Here is a 22,008-nt window from a genome sequence, read left to right on the forward strand (position 1 = left end):
AAAAGGTTCCCATGTAGCCCAGGCTGACCTTAAACTCACTATGTAGCCAAAGATGATCATGAAATTTCTGATTCTCCTGTTTCTACTTCCTGAGTGCTGAATTATAGGCATATATCACCCACATGGGTTTTATGAAACACCCTGCAGGGATCAAACCCAGGGCTTCATGGATGCTAGGCAAGCATTCTGCCAATTGAGCTACATGCCCAGCCCCATATACCTTCTGCCAGTGTTTGTTTAACTCTTCGCCTTTAATGTGAAAATTTATTGTTTCCAAAATTTTAAAAAAACCTGCTGTACTGTTGCTGTTCATTTTTCTCTGGTCTCCTGGCTGGACACAGATGGAAGTTATATGAAAAGAGCTAGACTCTGGTGGATTCCTTTTATCTGAGGTTCTTTTCCCATGAGTAGGTGGCTCTTAAAAGACACACAGATCATTCCTAAGTGTCATGTACAAAGAAAGCCTTATCATGCTGGGCTGCCTGCTGTGAGTTCCATTCCCACCCTGCCAGGGCAGAGAGGGGAGGGGTGCTTTGGCAGAAGCAGTGCCTGGCTCCTTCACTGGGCCTGGCCAATGTCAGCAGCACAGACATCTCTACAAAGGTGACAGGGTAGTGCATGGGGGGGGGGGATACATCTATGAATGGAAGACAGTTCTTTGCAACTGATAGTACAATTCTAGTACAGCTGCCTTTATTAATAACCTCAGCAAAACAGAGTGAGTAAGAAATCATTTAACAACTTTCAACTGCTAGACTGCAACTTTGCCTAAAGTTGTGGCACCCACTCACAATATTTTTATAATTTAGCAATCCCATCAAAGTAATCAGTAATACACAGCTACATGTAAGATATATAATATTTTCAAAAAAGTGGATACTTTTAAATTGTAGTTATCACACATAGCATGAAATAAACCTAAAATGTAATTTATAATTACATTTTAAAAAGACTTGAGTTGGACTGGGTGGAACTCTGCAAGTTATTTCGGGTTCATCTGCACGGCTGAGGTGAGATGTGCATGCTAAAACTCATTCCCTCAGCTGATACTCCCCAAGGACCCATTAAGAGCCAGGTATGAAGGTTCTAGGGATCTGGCCCTCCGACAAATGTCTTTGGAGTTATGGAGCTCCATTTAACTGGGGGACACAGATGACCAACACAGAGGCAGAAGCCAAGGTATCAGATACCAGAAGCTAAAGAGATGACCTCAGGAAAGGGGAAAGGGAAAGAAGCAGGGAACACATGGGCATTTACCCCGAATGTGAACTCACTATGCAAAAGGTGCCACCCTCTGTTTTAAAGGTGTCACTTGGGTCCTGGGTGGGGACCTCTTTTGGGAAGGTAGCAGAAGGTAGAGGCTAGCTGAGCTGGAGGTTTTGATAATATCCCTGGCAAGAAAAACAACTTGGACTTGAGTCCTGGAAGAAAATAATATAGAGACTATCTAGTTCTGGTATGGGACACCAAAAATTCAAAGATGTGGTTCTTGTAGATATGGAGAACTTTGGTGGCATGCCCTGGAGATTTCTGTCACCTCGTGTGTACACAGAGCATATTTTTAGTTTTAAGCAGAGGGCTTTTTGTTCTTTTTGGATTAGCATCTTGTTTTGTAATAATTTCACACTTGCACAAAATTTTTAAGTAGTTCAGATTTTCTGCATGTTCTTCATCAGGGTTCCCCAAACAGCAACATCTGGCCCCATTTACTCGCTCACATTTCCATTCTCTTCTGTCTCATTGGGTCTGTTAAACAGACTGCGTGACTTTTAGAACATTCTTACCTAACTGTAGTTCAATGATCAGAAGCCGGAAATTATCAGTGGCCCATGCCATTATCTAATTTACAGACCCCACTTGGACTGAACTACATTCCCTGCCAGGGCTCGTACTCCCTAAAGGGTAGATTTTGTTTTCTGGGACTTTCCTACAAACTGGAAAGCTCTGGAGAGCTATGGCTGCTCAGTAGAACATGTCCAGGCTTCACTTCAGGGCAGCTGTGCCACTAGAGAGAAAGCTGAGACCCCTTTGGGTTGCCAGGTCTGAAGGGCCAATATGCTGTTCTGTGTCCCACTCCTAGAAGTGTCTACTAGGACCACTTGCTCAAGACTTCCTGCCCTGCACTCAAGTGACTATTCTCTGCTCTTCAAGCTGCCTCCTTGTAATAGGTCACTTTCACTCTTTAGTCCTTTTATTGGGGGACATATTTAGAAACCTAAAGCTACAAGAAAGGATCAACTGTCTTACTGTTACAGCTTGAATGAGTAGCCCCAGAAGGCCCACGTGTCCAGGAGTTGGTCCCTAGGCTGGTGAAATTAGGGTAATGGAAGCTCTGGGTGGCTCTTCAGTCACTGTGGGCATGCCCTTCAAGGAGACATTGTGGCACTCTGTGTTTTGGTTGCTACATCTTGAGGTGAAGACTTTACTCTGCTATGTGCTTCTGCCATGATGCGCCTCTCTTGCCAGCAGCACCTCCATCCCAAGGAGGGCCACAAACCTCCATAACTCTCAGTCAAAATAACCTTTTTCTCTTTACAGATTGTTACCTCAGGTAGATTTTGCTGAAATGATGGCAAGCTAACACATTTACTGTTCTTGCACTGTTGTGCGATGGCTAAGTAGTCAGGACTCAGATCATGGTCATATTTCTACTCCAAAGTTAAATGAAAAAAGAAAACAATGTTGCTTCTCTTTTCTTCAAGTATTTATGATATTCCTGCCACTGGTCGGGTTCCTTTCCAGTGCTCGGTGGAGGAACTAGGGACGGTGTGAACAGAAGCACTTCCAGGGAACAAAAGCCGAGGAATGCACTACTCATAAACGAATCTCAGAGCCAGGACAGCATAAAATCGTTAGGACCTGCTGCTTCCATGCAGCGCGGATGCCTGCTGATGAACTCACAAGGAGAAAAGGACTGTGAGGTAAGGTGAAGACAAACAGCCAGTCATTTGTAAGTAGCTCTCTAGAAAAGCAGGAGACATGGAATTATCAACCTTTCTAGATGAGGTCAACATCTGGGTTCTCTTTCCTAGAAATGAGGAGACTTGGCACCCATGGCCACGGGAGGATGTTTACCACATTCCCCCGCTGAAGGCACTCAAAACACCCTTGCTTGCTTCTCTCCAGGGATTCGCTATCATTTTTACATTTGCTATGAGTCCACTCAGGCTGGTTAAGGGACTGAGGTGGGTGGAAGTCTGGGAGATGGGTAAAAGGACGTGGAAGACAGGAGGATGTAGGAGTTATGCAAGACACATACTGCCAGCTGGGCAGCTGCATCTAGGCGGGGCAAAAAGAAGCCTCACAGGACAGGCAAAGCCACTCAGCCCAGCAATGCAGTTTTGTATGCAGATTAATACTCCCCACAAGAGCAAAAAGGGTAAGATTTAATGTAATGGTGGTAAACACCTCATGGTCTGTCTCATGGATGGGTTTTGGTAATGGTGGTGAACACTTCCTCATGGCAGTATCTCAGCCAAGACAAAAAGCTATGAGACTTTTTCACTTTGCAAGTTCATGAGATACCTTTGTTCTAAACCAGGAGGAACGACCAGAGGTGTGGACTGTGGGAAGATACCCATCTCTCAGTTGCTCATAGGCCAAGTGTGGCCTACCTGAAATGTTTGTGACTTTGAGTTACTTCAGTCAGGGGAGTATTTGCGTATACACAATGAGGTTACCTGGGGAGGAGACCCAAATCTAAATGTAAAATTTATGTTTCATGAGTGGACTAATCTTTAGACTGAAGGTTATATAATAAAACAATAATTTTAATGTTAATAGTTTAATGACATAGCCTAGGTTGAATCTTCCATTTTTGGCATCATGTCAGAATTTGGAGCATTTCAGATTTCACTTTTGGATGAGAGATGCTTAGCCTGCATTTCTGAAGAGCAGATATTCACAGGCTGTGGACATAACGGGGAACTCTTGCAGGGGGAACCGTGAATTCTAATACAAACACAAGGAAGATGACAAACCAAACCATCATGAAAGGTATGCCAGCTTGTTCTCTGATGTTGCAATGACAAACTGACCAAAAGCAACTTGGTAGGAAAAGGGCTATTTGACTTCTATCTCAGCCTATCGTTGTGGGAGGGAAACGGCTAGTTCACTTGGCTAGCTTTCCTTATACAGCTCTTTTGCCTAGGGACAGAGCTGCCCAGCCATGGGCTGGGCCCTTCTCCATCAATCATCAGTCAGGACAATCTCTCACAGACATGGCCACGGGCCAATCTGATCTGGGCAATCTCTGAATTGAACCTCCCTTCAGAGGACTCTGGGCTGTGTCAAGCTGACAGCTGGAGCTAACTAGGACAGAAGCTAATCAGGTAAGAGGTTCACTAGCTGGCGACCTTCCCATTTTCTAATGAAATTTAAAGTCGAAACATCAAGTAAGAATTTGCAAATCAATTTTCCCAGGAAAATGCTTTCTGGTTCCCAGCAGACCAAGAGGCTCTTTTTGGAATCACCAATGCCCGGGACCCTTGCTGGGCCCTGATTCTGCAGAAGGATCTTATCGTGCTGGTCCATATGTAGGCAAAGCACAGACTCACTCCTGCGGCTAGAGTACGGTGGTTCTTTCCACAAAAAGATAAAAGTTTAAAGGCTCATGTTTGCAGTACTCTTTCAAGATAAGAGAGATCTGAGGCTGTAGTAATCAGTCCGGCTTCTCAAATTTATAGAATTTATATAAGATATTTATAGTGCAGAGAAACACTAGGCTGGGATTTCACATGAGATTCCTGGGATGATTTCCTGTCTCATTTTTAGCCAAGCACATGGTCTGCTCCAGGTCACGACTCCCTGCTGTGATTGCATCATTTGTTCAGAGGCGAACAGAGACATGAAGGTACCATCACGTCGTCCAGGCAGTAGGGATTATTCTCTGGCTCCAGGGGCCATAATGCTCAGGGTTCTGAGGACTTAGCAACACCACCAATCAACTGTGACAGTCATGGCAGCCCTCATGATTTTATCTTGGGCAATTCAGCCCCATACCCAGAATAGGCTCAGTGGGAACGGTTTCTATGTGAGTATTTTTAAAATATAGAATATTTAATAAATATTTAAAAGATATGAAGTGTTTTTCTCTTTTTTAAACTTCAAAAGGCTCTAGATTAACTTGAGTTTTCCTTACTAACTTTTTTGGGTCCTCTAAAACCAAGCAGGAAATGTGAACTCCCAAGAACATGGGAGAAAATACAAGATTTCCCTAACTATGGAGTTATGTGTTTTCCAACCCAGAGCCCTGCATTAGACAAATGCTGTACCACAAAGCTAAATCTTCAGCCTCAGATGGTGTTCTTTGCCTGGTTGCCTTTGGTAAATTCATAGATGCTCCTAGTAAAATCCTAGCTATATCAACGTTCCGTTGCTCAGAGGTGTTTTTGCCACGTGGGACTTGTTGTGGCACCTTGTTTGCACAAAGGCTTGCAAGTGTGTGGCCTTAGATATGAATTCTGTTCTTTTGACACTTTAGTTACTGACTGTGCAAGGCCTCCTTGCCCTTTAAGGACCTCATCTGAATTTGAGCAAGCCTCTGGTGGTCTATTCTATTCCACAGGAGATGAGGATGAAGCACACACCCATAGCGGCAGCTGTGGCATTAGGTATTTATTAAATATAGAAGCAGCTGTCCTGTGCCTACACTTTCCTATGTGCTGAATTAGTTTCACAAGTGGTCTGAGAGGCTAGGATCAAAGATGTTGGCCCTCTCTGACAGACAGGACACTGAGGTCTTCGGAGGTGCTGTTGCTCAGAAGCGACCACTAGTCCTGTCCTAATGTACGAGGTGAGGGCTCACCCTCCACACACTAGGGCGGCGGGCCACCAGGCAGGGCCTCCCTGGAAAGCTGTGAGTGAGCAGCAGGTCAGAGGAAAAAGGGATGGGTGTGCCCAACAAAGGATTTTATTTTTAAATGGGATAAGCTGATGATGTATGTCTTATGCTAGGCTGTCGTGAGATGCTGGCATTGTTTCTGTCTCACTGGGGATGGGCATCCCTGTCTCTGCTCCAAACCTGCTATAGCCCAGGACTTCTTTAAGCAGCCACAATCTGCCTCATGCAGGGGTCCCAGAACTAAAGCTAAACCTCAGTGAGGTCTAGATCCTGCTACTTCTGATCCCAGAAGGTACCAGAAAAAGACGACACAACGAACCACGGAGACACTAAGAGCAGGAGGACTAGGGAATGTGTGGTTGAGGCTCTTGGGGAATGATGATAGACTACCCTTCACATGGTGGCCAGGGTTAGATTTGCCCACTACACTAAGTGGGACACAGTGAATGGCAGCTAAAGCCTCAGAAGACCCCACTTTGGTCATTAGTAAACGCAGAAGTGGAATCCTATGTAAGGCTATTAATTTAGTTCCAGAAAATTAATTTTTAAACTTAAGCAAAGAAAAAAGAACTGATTGGAGTTGAGACAATATTTATGCCCCATTAATGATGGGGCACAATATGAGACTAATTGTGTTTAAACAGCAAATGGAAAAATATGCTCTAACGAGTCATTATGTGGTCACAGGAAACTCCACTGGCTAAAAGGAAGAGAAGCCGGCCATTGCTGAGCTTGTTAGGAACTCATAAAGGTCCTGGCTACAGCACTACCTAGCACAAATCAGATGAGCTCTGAATTCCTTTGATCCCCCATTTATCTCAGCAGACTTGAACAGTACAAGCCAGTCACAACTCTATGCGTCAGGAGACCTCATATAGTCAGTCCCTCAGTTTCCCCTTTTACCACTACAAGTGTCCAAGCACCTGGCTCACCGACTGTGGTAGAAAGGTTGCTGCTGAATGACAGTCCCAACTTTGGTCACACTAGCACCAGCTGCAGAGACAGTGTGCAAGTTCCACAACACAGAACAAGGCCAGGGCAGCTTCGGCTTTCTGCCCCAGATATTCTATCCCATGAAAGTTAAGTGTCCTCATGAAGGAAGCCAGCCAGGTTTGGCTTTCTGCAGCTAAATATATCCTGACAGTGGCTGAGACAGCTTGGAAATCCATAAATCCAGCAGCCATGTTACGACCGCTGTCATCTGCAACTATGGCAGCCTTCAGTGATATGGGTCTCTTATGCCCCTCCAAACAAGGGTCTGTCACCAGGCTGCTGAGTCCACAGCACCCTAGACAAGCTGTACTCAGGAGAGTGGGTGTCTGGAGATGGTAATGAGCTGGGTTTAGACCGCCCTACACTACCATCACAGTCCCTGTGCAGGATGGGGAGCAGAGCCTGGGAGCACGGAAACTGTCAAGCCCTAACTGATGAAGGGACAAAGTACCATAGCGGGTTTGGGTTTCAACATGGTAATCTCCAGTTGTAAGCATTCACTCTTGGTCATTTTCAGGGTCCCCAAGTCAAAGGATCAGAGGTACTTATGGGAAGCACTGTCATACCTAGGTGAACTGAAGACTCCTGTGGCATAGCATCTGCCAAAACTTCAGCCATAGCACAGCTACTATCCTGGTGGCTGATGTGCCCTCTAGGATCCCCCAAAATAATGCAGAGTGGTCTTTGGTGTTTAGTATGTGGCCACTGTGACTGACTCAAGGAGTTGTCCCAATGAGGGGGTCCACTCACACCCTCATCTTCTAAGGAACAGGCACTTAGGGAGTCTTCGTCTTTGATAAGCAACCAGTCTACCCCTAGCAGTGTTGGGGTCTAAACATCTATGACTAGCCACTCTTGCCACACTAAGCAGCCACTGACAAACCCCTTGGGCAGGAAAGTCAAAGGAAGTGGAGGAAAGCCACTCCCTCACCTACACAGGACTTAAGCATGCTTTGCTCTAAAGGCAAGAATGATTTTCATTTCCCGACTGTTATTTAACAGCTCTACCTTTTTTTCTGAGCATCCCTGCGGCTCTGTACTTTTTCAAGAGCTCTACATTGCCTTCTTTTCCTACCATTTTTCCAGAAAATGAGGCAACTTTTCCCAGGCAGGATAAACTGAAAATACTGTCTATTTTATGATGCTTTAGAATGCCTGGTTGGGCTCTGCTCCCAACACTATGTCCTTTGACTGCATAAGAAATGGCAAATAAATAAGCAGTAAGAAGTGGGACCCAAATGGAACTCAAGCAATACTATCACCCCCAGAATGTGCAGCTAACAGCAGACTCAGGACTCTAGCCTGGTACTCACTCCCAGAAGGCACCGCAGAACTTTCATGAGGCTCAAGTTCACAAAGATGATTAACAGCCCTTCTCCCAGGTGAAAACATCATCCCAACCCCACAGTCATACACACAGCCCTGGTTAAACTTGGTGGGTCACAAAACAAGACAGAGATATGACAAAGAGATCTGCAGGAAGAGGAGGGGTTGGGGCGGATGGAAGAGGGAGGAGTATGAGAGTCATCAGGATGCATTATATACATGCATAAAAAAATTTAAGGAACAAATCCAGTTAATAAGACAAGAAAAGCCCCAGTTATGGGGGGGGGGAAGCATGCCACTTTCTTCAGTGGTGTAGCCACTAATAAGTTGTCCATGTGCAGTAAATAACCTTGACCCTTAATGATACTCAATGGGTCAGAATAAAAACAAGAAGGTTGGTGAGCTAGCTCTGCAGGTAAAGTGGAGGTAAAGGCGCCTGTGATCCAGTCTGAGGAACTGAGTTTGATCCACAGAATCCACCTGAGAGAAGAGAACTGAGTCCTTCACGTTGCCCTTGCATGTCCACACTCACTGTATGAGCCCCCACTAACTAAATAAATTTAATAAAAAAAATTAACAACCAAGTCATGAAAGTAGGATGGGGCTTTTGGGGAAGATTAAAGAAGGTAATGAGGGATAATGATCAAAATACACAATTTACTTACACGAGGTTATCAAAGAATAAATGCAAAATGAAAACAGCCACGAAGAACAACGGCCTTCCACAAGTGAGAAACACCCTCCCTGCTCCCACTGGTCCCAGTCGGCTTGAGGAATCTGACGACAAACACGCCAGTGCACTGTTCTCATGAGGAGCCAGTTCTGATCCCAAGAAAAACACAAGCAGGCAAAATTCCCGGGTTTCCTTATTCTTACAAATTTGGACAATCGGTGGGGAGGAGGCTCATTTTCTTGCCAGCCAAGGCGAGGGCCAGACAGTACTTTTGTGGTCTACTTCAGGACAGGAAACTTGTAAACAACCTCGGGGACAAACCATACACGCTCATCAGGATCCTTACTCAAGGCAGAAGGTCACCAGGGAGGTAGACAGCCCAGATGCACTTCAGCATGTGACCATGTGCAGAAGCCAGGACAGTGCTGGCTCCCAGACAAGGAACACTGACCTCACCTTCTAAGTCTGACAGTGCTGTAATGTGGGCGGCTTGAGAGGCGCTCAGGGGGAGAAGTGTTCTAAAGCCAGCGGATATTAGAACAGAGCCTGGTGCTGTGTGCCACCAGACTACAGAAACCGGGGCTCGCTGGCTCCTTGTGCCAGGGAACAGTGGAGGTGGGCAAGCAGGAAAGCACAGAACCCTTTAAACTGCGGTTTGTTTGAAAGAAGCCTGTGACGACTCTGGGCCTGGAAGGCAGGTCAGACGCAAGTCTATGCTGATACCGGCCTCAGTTTCCCCCAAGGTAGGAGACAGTGACACTTGAACTGAATTCCCAGGGCCGACCTGAGCAGTAAGTGAGCAGGGCAGCTGCACAAGTGCAGCTCAGAACAGAAAGCTGCTGTCTCTGTTACAGTCACTCCCTTCCCATACTGCGGGAGGATGTGGTATCCTGCAGAGCCCCAGGCCCACTGCTCAGGGAGTCTGAGACGCCAAGATTCCCTTTGTCAGTGTCTCTGATAAGCTGAGTGGCTGTCACTGGGCAGTTTCTCACACGGGGGCAATAACTGGATCTCTACTTCACAGTACCACTTCAAAAGAGAAACTTAAGTTTTAAAAGGGCAGTAATTATCTCCTGGGTCAAGTGGCCATTCTTTGGCTGTGAGCAGGCCACATTCAAAGTTCAGATCTCAAGATGGAAACTCTGACTGTATCCTGTACCAAAGAGGAGGTTCACAGGAAGGCCCGGCCATGCCATAGCAGAAGGGCTGGATGACCAGGACGACCTGGTTGCACGATTTCTTTTAAAGAGCTAAACTCTTCTGCAAGCATCAAATCACTAATTAATAAACAAATTAATTAATAAACAATTAATAACCAAAACAAAATACACAGTTAGGTATCTCTGAAACACAGTGATGCATTCCTCAGCCTGGTGAGAGGCTAAAGACACTTGGATACCAAGTTTGGTCCTCCAGGACCCACATAGTGGAAGGAGAGAACCGACCCCTGAAAACTGTCCTCTGACTCCACACATGCTGCCTCTCAGAAATTAATAAGTAAAATTATACAAATCTGTGCCCTACGTACAAAATCGCTCCTACCTTAGTGAGTTGAATCTTGACCAATCAATTAAGAGAGACAAAAGCTCAGTATTAACCCAAAGGAGCAATCTCAGAACTTTCCACCTTTCTCTGCAAAGAAATGCACCACTGTGCTGCAGCTAAGGCCCACTCACCTGCTTGGTAGGGGGCTGGCTTGGAGGAGGAGGTAAGGAGCTCGGAGGAGCAGCAGCCGGAGGAGGGCTCCCAGCCCCCCCACAGAGCTCCGGGAATGGGTTAGGGATAGCTGGAAGAGATGAAGTTCTGAATTGTTGGTCTTCCTCCTGAAGACGCCTGCAAGGAAGGAAGTAAACACGGGTTAACATGTGCCATCCCAATGCATCTTAGCACAGCTGCTGCTGCATCTATGCCCCAGAGAAAGGAATGTAGATTTCTGTAGATGCTCGCTCGCATACTCGTGTTCATGACAGCATTATTCACAATGGACAAAACTGGGAAGTAACCCACCTGTCCAGCCATGAATGAATAGAATAGCAAAATGTGGTGCATCCTTCTGGTGAAGTATGTAGCCTTAAAAAGAGAATTATCCAAAAAATAAAGGCAAGATATTCTGACATACACTATAAATTGAGTGAACTTTAAGGAAATTATGCTGAGAAATATTACAGGAACAGAAGGACATATACTGAAAGATCCCACTTGTGGAGGGAGGGCATTCAAGTTAGTAGAATTCAGAAAACGAAGTGGTAGTTTCCAGGGGCAGAGGAGAGAGAGGGAGCTGAAGAGGAGAGAAGGGGAGCTGCAGAGGAGAGAGGGGAGCTGCTAGTTAGTGAGTACAGTTTCTGTTCTGTAACATGAAAATATTGCAGAAAATGGCCATCAATTCTGAGTGTTCAGATACTTTATTTTATTTATTCATTTAACTTTTTTTTAAAGACAGGGTTTCTCATGTAGCCTTGGCTGTCCTGGAACTCTCTTTGTAGACCAGGCTGGCCTCGAACTCACAGAGATCTGCCTGTTTCTGCCTCCTGAGTGCTAGAATTAAAGGCGTGCGCCACTGCCGTCAGTGACACTTTAAAAGTGTCTACTACACTACCTATATTTTGCTGCTTGGTTCATGATGCCCTGTTGGTCATTTGTTCAACATGTACCCCATATGTAAAAAGGTTTTGTGAGTAAGGCAGCTTCATGAGAACAGGATTTGGCGGTCTTTGAAATAAACCCATAGCTAATCCTAGAGGAGGCTTCACGTCTCCTCATCTGAGCTGTGGAAATGGTCAAGCTGTGCAGAAAGGTGGTTAGTACTAAACTGGAAATCAATGTTTCGCGGAGCTATCTTCTCGGAGCGTCCTTACCGATTCAACATTTCCTCTGTACTCCTTGGCACTTCTCCAGGGTCACCTCTCCTTCCTTTCCTCCTTTGAAATATCCAAAGCTCACTTGAGACACCATAAGGAAATGGAGGATGAAGTGGGTATAATCATGAAAATAGCACAGAAACCAAGTTCAAAGTCAAAGCTAGAACGATGCAAAATGCCCAGCGCTTTTCTTTGTAGAGTCCTGCTAGTGACTTCCTGACCACATTTCCTAGGGTTTCTTGGAGAAACACTTCATTCCAACCACCCACTCACTCACATATCCATCTATCTATCCACTCACTCTCCCACCCACCCACCCACCCTCCCATCCACCCACTCTCCCACCCACCCATCCTCCCATCCACCCACTCTCCCATCCACCCACTCTCCCACCCACCCACATGCAAGGGGTCATGATCAGTATGTAGAGCCTTTTTTTCAGGAGAGGCAGAATCTGGTCCACTCATGGTGTGCTAGGCAGGCCTGGTCCTCCTCTTATTTAAGCACGCCTTTTGTATATTATCTTCAAATAATTTTTGAATATCTTTTATAATCTGATAAGATCTTTGGTCCATGAGCCTTTTTGGGAGAACCGCTACTTGAAAATTCATTATGTGACCATTGGCCTTACCAACCAATGCCTAACTTCAAAGGAAGATCTATCTAGCCATTTTGTGTGGACTGGGAAATGACGCGCTGACTTTTAAGAGACCAGATCTCCAGAGGCAGGAAGGACATCTGTGTTGTGAAGCATGGGAAAGTCGTTCCTATACCAGCTTGATGACGTGGTAGAAGGCTTATTTTTACTGCTAACAAATCCTCTCTTCCTGTAATAGCCGCAGCCTCAGCATCTTTGATCTACAGAACCAGACAGGGCTGTTTCTGATGGCCCAGCAGCTCACAAAAGTCTTCTTTATTAGGGTGTTTTGAAAATTTATAATTAAAATTTTTAACTTCATTAATTTTTTAAAAATGCTATAATATTTCACAGATACTGCCCAGAAGCAAAATTAAGGGGCATTATGCAAAGATGAAAGCAGTATCTGTCACAGAGGGCCACATGAAAAGAGTATGCGCCTGAGGCTACACACCAAAGTGTCTGAGGAAAGCAACTGAGATTCAGGGATGTCAAGATGGCTACAAAAGTGCCAGGACCTGGGAGGTGGAGGCCGTGGTTCTAAAACCTTGCCTGGATCATGCACCCGAGAAGTCTCACTCCCTCGCCTGAGCCTTCTCCTGCTCCATCAATTAGCCTGTGGCAACCACTGAGAACCCATCCCATAGTGTGCACTCAGCACCCATCATGACATTTTAGGGTAGCGGTTTTCAACCTGTGGGTCATGTCAGACATCCTGCATATCAGATATTTACATTATGATTCATAAAAGCAGCAAAATTACAGTTATGAAGTAGCAACAGAACTGGGGTCACCACAATATGAGGAGCTGTATTAAAGGATCACAGTGTCAGGAAGGCTGAGTACCACTGCTCGAGGGAAGGCTTTCTTATGTAGGCTGGAGAGCAAACCCTCCCTTCCCTGCCTATCTCTGCTGTGAGCCTGGGCTTTGAGAATGACCCAAAAGGACTTGGGTGAGAATGACTCCAGTTGATAAGAGAGAAACTTTATGGAGCCCAGTGCTCATTGCTCAACAGATGTGTCACTTTACAGAGCATGGTCAATCCTGTCCTCACCATTTAAAACAAGTCTCACTTGACGGCAAGAGAAAAGGTCTCACATGCATCCAAGAGAGGAGCAAGCGGCAGGCAAGGAGGTGCCTGTCACTTTGCAATAGTCACTGCTGCCGTCTTACTGCTCAGAGGCACCACTGACATCATAGAGATGGCAAGTTTAGCTAGAACCTGAAGCTGAAATGTTGCAGGCAACAAATGAATTCTCATCAGAAGCCAGGTTCTCTGGCATTACCCTCCTCCTGACCCACCCTTGGGCCCTTCCTCCTCTGGGTTGTAAGAAGGCTCCTTCATGCCAGGGCACTCTCAAGGCTGCCAGTAGACCCTTGAACCTAGGAAAAGCTCACCAAGAAATGAAGCAGAAGTGGGTGAGAAGGTCAGTTCACCCATGAATATATATAACAAAATGCAGAAATTCTGAGAGGCAGCTGATTAGGAGCCCAGCACTGCTCACCACCTCCTAGGACAGAGGACCCACTTAGGGGGAGATGGTTACTGAGGCTGACGAAAACGTAAACTGTCAGACCCAGACCAGAAAACCCTTTTAGAGGTTTCTGGAAGCAAGGGGGAGTAGAACATTCCAGAATAGGCAGTGCTGAGAAAGTACAGCCACTAGAACTCCATCTGGACAAAGGTTGGGCAGTAATCCCAGCACAGTCCACTGCACACACATCTGTGAATTCCCAGAGAGGCAGGAGAGGCTTGTACTAAGAGCTCATCATCCCTGCTCGGTCATGCACGCCTGAAACTCATGGAGTCCTGAGACTGGGCCAGGCGAAGACAGTGAACCTCAGGAGTTCTCTTCCTCAACCTTGGGGTTTCATAAACCAGAGGTGGCTACAGGACTCTCTGAACACTCTAATTTCCCTCCTGGTGTTTGGGTGATACAAACCCAGCCGCTCTACCACTCTTCCCTGTTCTCTTGGTCCATACAAAAGTCACACACTTAATGAACAGGACCACTTCTTGTGCAGCAGTACCCGCAACTAACTGCATCCTTCTTCATATTGGGACCCCATCACCTACAGGCCTGCGGGCTCTTCTGACAGCTTTCCTGTCAGTGCAGTCTCTGCCGCCATGTCGACCTCTGCCTCCTGCCCCACTGTGCTCAAAGCCAGAACTGTACTGCCCAAACCAAAATGTATCCTTTCTTGTATGTTCTAAACCTTCCTCTGTCCAGTTGCTGGGAGAGGTACAGAAGCCTTTTAGAGTCCGCTCTTTGCTTCCACTTCCCTTCTCATTAGCTTGAACTCAGCTCGGAGACCTGCCACCTCCCAGGAAGTTAGTTCCCTCAAGGTCCCAGGGCTCTTCTTCTTGCCAGCACAGATATGCTTTCCTGTTAGATTCCCCCAGGGATAAGGCCAGAGCAGAACCATGACTGGGGTTTGGAATCGTCCATTTTTGACTAGGCCCTGGAGGACACTGCAGCTGGTCTACAGATTGAAGAACAGGAACTTGGTCATGGTGTCTGCTGTGAAGCAGGAGCTCGGGAAAATGTACAGCTGCTAAGCGAGGCAGCCAGTTCACTCCAAATGCTGCAGTGTTGCATAGCATACCCAGGGCCACTGGGAGCTGCACTTTTAGTTCTTTAAGGCCAACTGGCATTGGCATGATTTGAAATTTTTGATGATATACCCATAGGCTGTCAAAAGTAGCCTGACATATCACAATAGCTGTTCTACTTGCTTCCTTCTTTCTTATCACGCTGTGTCACCTCACTACCACAAAGGTAGGACCAACTCATGTGACTTCTTCCGTTATTGTTATAATTGTTAGGTTTTACCATTAACTATTGCTGTATATCTTACTGTGTCGAATTTATAAGCCAGAATTCACCATTGGTCTGTATGCGTAGGAAAACTACAGTAAAGAGAGGACTCAGGACCATGCTTTGGCTCAAGGGTTATGGCTCAGTTTCCTCAAATTATCGGGAGACAACCGTATTTCCTCCTGGGAGAAACCCATTTAACTTGATTTTAAAAACCGTTCCCCATCACCGTTTCGGGCTCAGAGAGTAGTATCTGTGCAGACAGTACCTTCTCTGGGCCCACCTGATAGGAAGAATATGCACAGGTTGGGAACGCTGCACTTTCTGCCTCGGGGACGCCTGCGGCTGCAGGCTCCGAGAGCTCGAGGCTGCTGGTTGATTGCTGGCATGCTGGCCATTCTGAAGAAGGGGCACAGTGTCAGTGTCGGACTGCATGTTGCAAGCTGAGTTAAGGCTTTCCAAGGACGAGTTAATATCGTTCATTAGCAGTTGAAGCCCAAAACCATGCTCTGCATAAAAAAAAAGAAAACAAAACAAGAGAAGAAAGAAATGTCATTGAGGGTATAGAGTTCTACCAGGATGCTCATCTTTGGCTGACCAGGCCCTGTAAACAAATAATATTTAAAAAATACTATGAAATCATACTATTACTTATTAATTAATACAATAAATATAAATCCATGTATATATAGATACAGTTTAAAATGACCTTATCCCACTTGGACTGACATTGCTCCTTGCAAAAGCTAGAGAATATTTAACAAAAACCCTAGCACCGGGCAGGAGAAACCTGCTTTGAGTTGTTGGTCAGGGGAGTTCAAGACACCCTCAAAACAATATAGGCTATTGCAGTTGTTCTTGGTGGCACTTTAGAGGTTGAAGGTAAGTTCCTATGCTAAAGAGACCATTCAGTTTAGACACAAGACCTGGAGTATGCAAGCTGGATCGCACTTGAAAGTCTGCTCCCTTAGGATTAGTTTTCATCATACCAAAGTGTCAGAAAAGCTATCAAAGAAGACAGTGACCAACAGTCCTACCCAGAAGTAGCACCCATTAATGTAACAACAATGTCCAGCATTGGTGTGGGAGAGCGGTTTGTATTCTGTTAATTATATTTTAAATAAACACTGATTGTCCAGTGGCCAATCAGGAAGTAGAGGCGGGACAACCAGACAGGAAGTAGAGGCGGGTCAATGAGAACAGGAGAATTCTGGGAAGGAGGAAGCCCATTCCTCAGCAGTTGTGACATATCCACAGAAGAAGCAAGATGTGACTGCCTCACTGAAAAAGGTACTGAGCCATATGGCTAGCATAGACAAGAATAATGGGCTAATATAAGTTATAAGAGTTAATAAGAAGCCTGAGCTAATGAGCCAATCAGTTTATAACTAATGTAGATCTCTGTGTGATTTCTTTGGGACTTAATGATTATGGGAACTGGGCAGGGTAGAAAATCACAGACAACACATGACAAGATATAACAGTGCAATAGTGGTACCCATATCTTGGTGGCAACCAACAGTTTCTCTAACTTTACTTAAGGCCTGCTCAACAGGATGAAATCATGCCTAGTACTAGAAATGTACCCAATTACTCAGGACTAGTGACATCATGGATCTTAGAGGAAAATATTTTATCATCACTTTATCAAATCAGCACACTTTCTTATTACATCCTACTAATCCTTATATCCATAGACAACTGTAGCTCTCACCTCTTTGTAACAGATGGAGACTATTACAGATAGCCTATCTAGTCAAAATATAGAGAACAACTGATCATGGGGCACTCAGTCCCTATGAATACATGTACAATATAACTCTTGTACTTAAGGGAACATGGAGGAAGAAGGGGCAAAAAGACGGTAAGAGTCAGAATACCAGGAAGTCTGCTATGAAACAGTGTTTCCTAAAGTTGTCAACTGCGGCCACAAGTCACAGACTGTAAGATGTTCACTCTAACAGGTCAGGACTCCTAAGCATTGCAAAAAAAAAAAAAAAAAAAAAAAACAAACAAACAAGAAAAGGCATTTGTGAATTTGCTTATCATGCTCAGCTTTCTCCTACAACTTTCTATTCTAAGCCTCTTCAAGTCTAACACAGAGTTAACAATATATCCATCCCCTAGGGGACTGTGAGGGTGTAATTAAGTATGATTTGTTTTATAATAGTCTGATACGAAATAAGTAGCTCAATTTTATTTATTTATTTTTAATCATAAAAACAACACAAAGCAGGCAACTGGTCTACCAACTGAGGAAGCGGGTTTGAGAAACAAAGTCACTTGCTTTTTTTCTGGATCACATAAGTAGAAGAGAACATCTTGGATTTGAAAATAAATTTAGATGTTTGACTAGGACTATGAGCAATAAATGGGCTCAAAGATTTTTCTAGAATACCAGGTCCTCTCTAGCCCCCCTACTCCCCACACTCATGTGGCAGGTTGGGCAAGTAGTTCTTTGGTAGAGTCCTTATCTGGAAGATCCGTGCAGCAGGATTTTGTTCCTCAGCACTATAATGTCTTAGGTGGCCTTTCTTGGGTGCCTCTTGTTTTTCAAGACAAAGGATGTGACCACAAAAGATAGTAAAGGCCACCAGAGGATATCTGGTATGATATAGGGAATGGGAAGAAACTGTGCATTGTAAGAATTAGTATCTTTTGGGGAGGTGAGGAGACAGGGCACAATTGTGGGAATATCTGGGCAGAAGCGGAAGAACTTTGGATCCCCCTGGCTTGTAGCTGCAGGAGAGATCCTGATGGGAACTGCACAGTGGAAACGACACATAGGCAGTTTATGTTCCAAGGTCAATAGGAGATACAAGACAGCAGGCTTCTGACAATAATGGTGATGAGCCCTTGTTGTCTGACTCGGTGCAGTCACTACAGGAATAAGAACAGAGGCAATGTGCAAGAGATGCTGTCAAGGAGGGAACTTGGCTGTGGACCCAAGAAAGAAGTATTGAGGTAGACACAAGGACTCAGACTGTCAGTGAAATCTAGGAACTATATACAGGGAGAAGGGAAAGAGGAGGAAGAGGATGTTGATATAGTACAGGTTTTGGATGGCTAGTTATGAACCCTATTGCCAGATAGTAAATGGACAGAAGGGCTGAATTGGTAATAATCCCTGTAAAACTAAGACATCACAAAGGGGATTGCGGAGAGCCATAAGACAGCACTTGCTCAGCTAGGATTTGACTGGCTAATAAAAATTCAAGACTCTAGTTGACTGGCTAACAAAAATTCAAGACTCTAGTTGACTGGCTAACAAAAATTCAAGACTTTAGTGGGGCAGTTAGGGGTTACACCTGCAGGTCCCTTTGTACTCTGAAAGGATATGCCTCTTAAGAAAGCCCTCGCCTAAATTCCATTAGAGTAGCATTTGGTCAAGACACCAAAGGAGGGAACCTGAGGACGTCAAGGGGACGACTTCAGTGGGAAGAGACGTTACCATAGGGTTCACAAGTCTGAGACTCCAGGAGAGCTCTAGAATACATGCTTCCCGACATATCTATACTCAGGTGTAGTTGATATACTAACTGTGCTTTAGTCTAAGCTCTCCCATCAATTAAGTATTCATGTTTTCACCCACAGCTGAGTATTGCTACCTTGATGGGCCATTAAGAATCAACACTGGGTGAAACAAAGTTTACTATACTAATAGTGGCGGTGGTGGTGGTGGGAGCAGGCCAGCCCAATTTCACTGACAGGAATCCCGTGTGAACTGAATGTTGCTACACACACAGAGCTACTTCCTAAGTGTTTAGACAGGAGCGCTTATAAGACTCTGGGTCCCATTCTACTGCTCTGGTCCTACTGAAATCTAACAGCAGCATGGGTCCTGCTCTAACAGGGCTCCCAGCTTCTGAGAAAACGAAATGGCTTGGTTCACGCTGGCAGATTTTCATTTGTAGCTATTTTTCCCTGAGCTTGCTGCAAGCCTTTGGCTGTGCCGACCCCTGGTGGCAGTCCCTGGTGTCTCCTGTCCTTTTTATTTCTTTTATTTTTTTGATCAACAGGTAAATTCCTGGGTTGGTTGTCTTCAGTAAAGCCAAAGTCAAAGCAGTTCTGACATTATACAAATATTATTCATATAAGGCAGGAAGATAGTAGGCGAGACAATAATGTCTAGATTACTATCTTCTCCTCTGAAGTGGCAACTTCTTTAACTGAATACACTTTATTGGGTGGTCTTTGAAAGAATACCAGGCTAATCTGATAACACCCAGTTACCAGGTTACAATCTTCAACAATCAAATACAGCTATACTACTAGGATTTTTCAAACCTTCCGTAGTCTTCAGAATGAAAATAAATTTCAAAGTTCAAAAATGGCTTACTCTACAGCCATTGTTCCTATGAGAACAATTACTAACTTAAATGTTTAGATTTTTTTAAAAAAAATTACTGTGAAAGGATTTTATTTAAATTTCCCTGAATTCTAATGTAGACTAAAAACTAAATCTTCTAAACTTTTTTAAGTAGTCGATTGCTCATAGAGTAAGATATACTGAAATCATGTTAGTTCTTTTTCTTTCCCCACTGACCTGTCTCACATTCAGTTCTTGCTAATATTATATAAGTTTGTATTTTTCTCAGTGAGGACCTCGTGTGCTAAACTGTTTTGGCATCCTGTGACCTCAGTGGATCTCCAATAACCCGTTTGTGAAAAGCTTTCTGCCAGTGAACGGAAGTGGGAGAATGAAGCACATGGATGTTTCTGGAAATGAACATTCAGATTGTCTATTCAATGTCAACCTGAGGAAACACCATTTTGCACAAGGGCACCCCCTTCAGAGAGAAAAGGAGGGAAGAAAAGAAATGTCTTTATATATACAATTTTACCTCAGATCAATTTGTAAGAGCGTACTTCCCGAACAAACATGGCTGCCAATCAAACCCTTAGTGGTAGCTGTATCCCTTCGCTAAAGAGCCCGGTCTCAACTGGGCATGGACTTTGCCCCACATATTTGAGGTCATCTGATCTTAGGTTCACATCTCTTCTTGCTTCACTGTCATTAGCAAACTCAAGGCTAGTTCTGTTTGGAAATGCATATAAATTCAGGCAAATAAATTCTCATTTGGTTCATAAGCCATAACTGGCAAAAGTCTCTCCCAAGTTAGGTGAGGGGTGCTGATCCGGGAATGACAAAAAGAGGGGGAGAGGTGTGAGCCGAGGAGAGTTTCACTCCCGGGCGCACCTTAGCACCTTAACGAAGAACACACTTCTTGGTTCACAGCACCATCTAGTGTCTTTTTTACGCGAACTGGAGATTAACGGTGGTTCCGGGTTTCCTTCACTAAATTGTCTCCTTAAAGGCGTCTGATCTGCACTATGCATATATGAAGTATCCATTATGGTGGTCCCTTTTTCACACACCCTCTCCAGCACTCAGTGCCTGCCTTGTTTGCGCTTTTGATTTTACAGGGAACGTATATTTGTTAGGAAATGATGAGCTGTAGGCAAGCTTGTGTGTCTGAATGACAGTGACTGAGTCTCTGTGAAGAAAAATTTAAACAGTATTCTATCTGAAAAGTTTCTGACTCTTCATTTCAGACCATGTCATTGCTGCCAGTTTCCCAGGCTTGAGATCTTTAAAGTCATCTAAGCCCCCTCAGGCACGGTCAGAGGCTGCATGTATTTGTTCTCTTTGGTTGTGTGATCAGCAACACTTGGTTAACTGAACATACTACTCTATGTCATCCCAGCTACAGGATCATGTTCTTTTCTAAGTACCCTCTGTTTCTCATAGTTTTTTTTTCCCAATTCAGTAAAAAAAAAAAATCAGTATATTTGCTACTTTGTGTTTTCTGATTTGTTACTTTATGGCAATTGCTTAAAAAGTTTGAAGAGAGAAATGAATATCAACACTCCTTCAAAACACATTTGAATCTAAAAACAATGACCTAAGGAACAAGACTTCATTGTTAAAAAATAGTTTTTGGTATTGAGCAACTATCACAGTTCATTCTCCAATATGAAAGGGTGGAAACCAATCAATTAAATACGGCACAAATGTTAGAATGGAAAGCTAGAGCTCACTAATATTTTATTGTTAAGAATCTTCAGTAACTAGATGAAAGATGTTAAAATTCACTTTGGCCTTCCTATGTTTCACTTTAAAAAAAAATAGATGAAGGCCTTTTCCATGGATAAAAAAAATCACAGCAAAATTATTTGCGATAACAAAATCTATGCATCTACATTGAACATGTACAGATGATTTTTGACATCCCTCTAAAACAACACAGTATATAGCTTATATTATTTACATAGAATTAAGTGTTTATAAACAAGCCAGCAGTAATCTACATGGGGAAATGTTCCTATTTTATATGCAAACCTAACACCACTTTGCACGTGGAACTCAAGCATGTGTGGCTTAGTTTCTTTGGGGTCGGGAAGTCTGTCTACACCAATGGGAGGAACTACACACACCAAGAAAAAAGTGAAGGGAGGATCTGCAGGGAGCACTGCAACTCAACACTCCTAGGAGCAACTCAGATACTCCTGGGTGGATAGATGGAGGAACCATGGGACAACTACAGAGTAGTATTCATCCCCAAAGGAAAAGGTGGTACAGTGAAAACAGCAGTCACATAACACAAAAAGTAGTTAAGGATCCAACCCCACTCCATGAGGTACCTAAAGTAGCCACATCCACAGAGAGGGCAGTGAGATGGCCAGGGTCTTGGGGCAGAGAGTAAGAGCTGGTATTTGTGGGTTCAGAGTGGCAACTGATGGAGTTCTGTGGCTGGAGCTGGGTAATGGCTTCTCTCTCTCTCTCTCTCTCTCTCTCTCTCTCTCTCTCTCTCTCTCTCTCTCTTCTCTCTCTCTCTCTCTCTCTCTCCCTCCCTCC

The 22,008-nt window shown here is 44.5% G+C and overlaps 1 protein-coding gene across 2 annotated transcripts in view; it reads right to left on the reverse strand.

Annotated features, from left to right (window-relative positions):
• Grb10 (growth factor receptor bound protein 10) overlaps positions 1–22,008 on the reverse strand; it is a 120,700-nt gene that overhangs the window by 32,083 nt on the left and 66,609 nt on the right. Inside the window, exons 3-5 of one of the 2 annotated variants that reach the window (XM_050141116.1) lie at positions 15,418–15,658; positions 11,690–11,773; positions 10,511–10,667 (exon numbers count right to left, since the gene is read on the reverse strand). In XM_050141116.1, the coding sequence (XP_049997073.1) occupies positions 10,511–10,667; positions 11,690–11,773; positions 15,418–15,632 (456 nt within the window). In that variant the 5' untranslated portion in view covers positions 15,633–15,658. The remainder of the gene's footprint in view (positions 1–10,510; positions 10,668–11,689; positions 11,774–15,417; positions 15,659–22,008) is intronic. The other variant, XM_050141115.1, reaches the window with a different exon arrangement.

Source organism: Alexandromys fortis, unplaced genomic scaffold (assembly GCF_014885135.2).
Source record: "Alexandromys fortis isolate MF-2015 unplaced genomic scaffold, M_Fortis_MF-2015_v1.1 scaffold_7, whole genome shotgun sequence".
NCBI classification, from domain to species: Eukaryota; Metazoa; Chordata; class Mammalia; order Rodentia; family Cricetidae; genus Alexandromys; species Alexandromys fortis.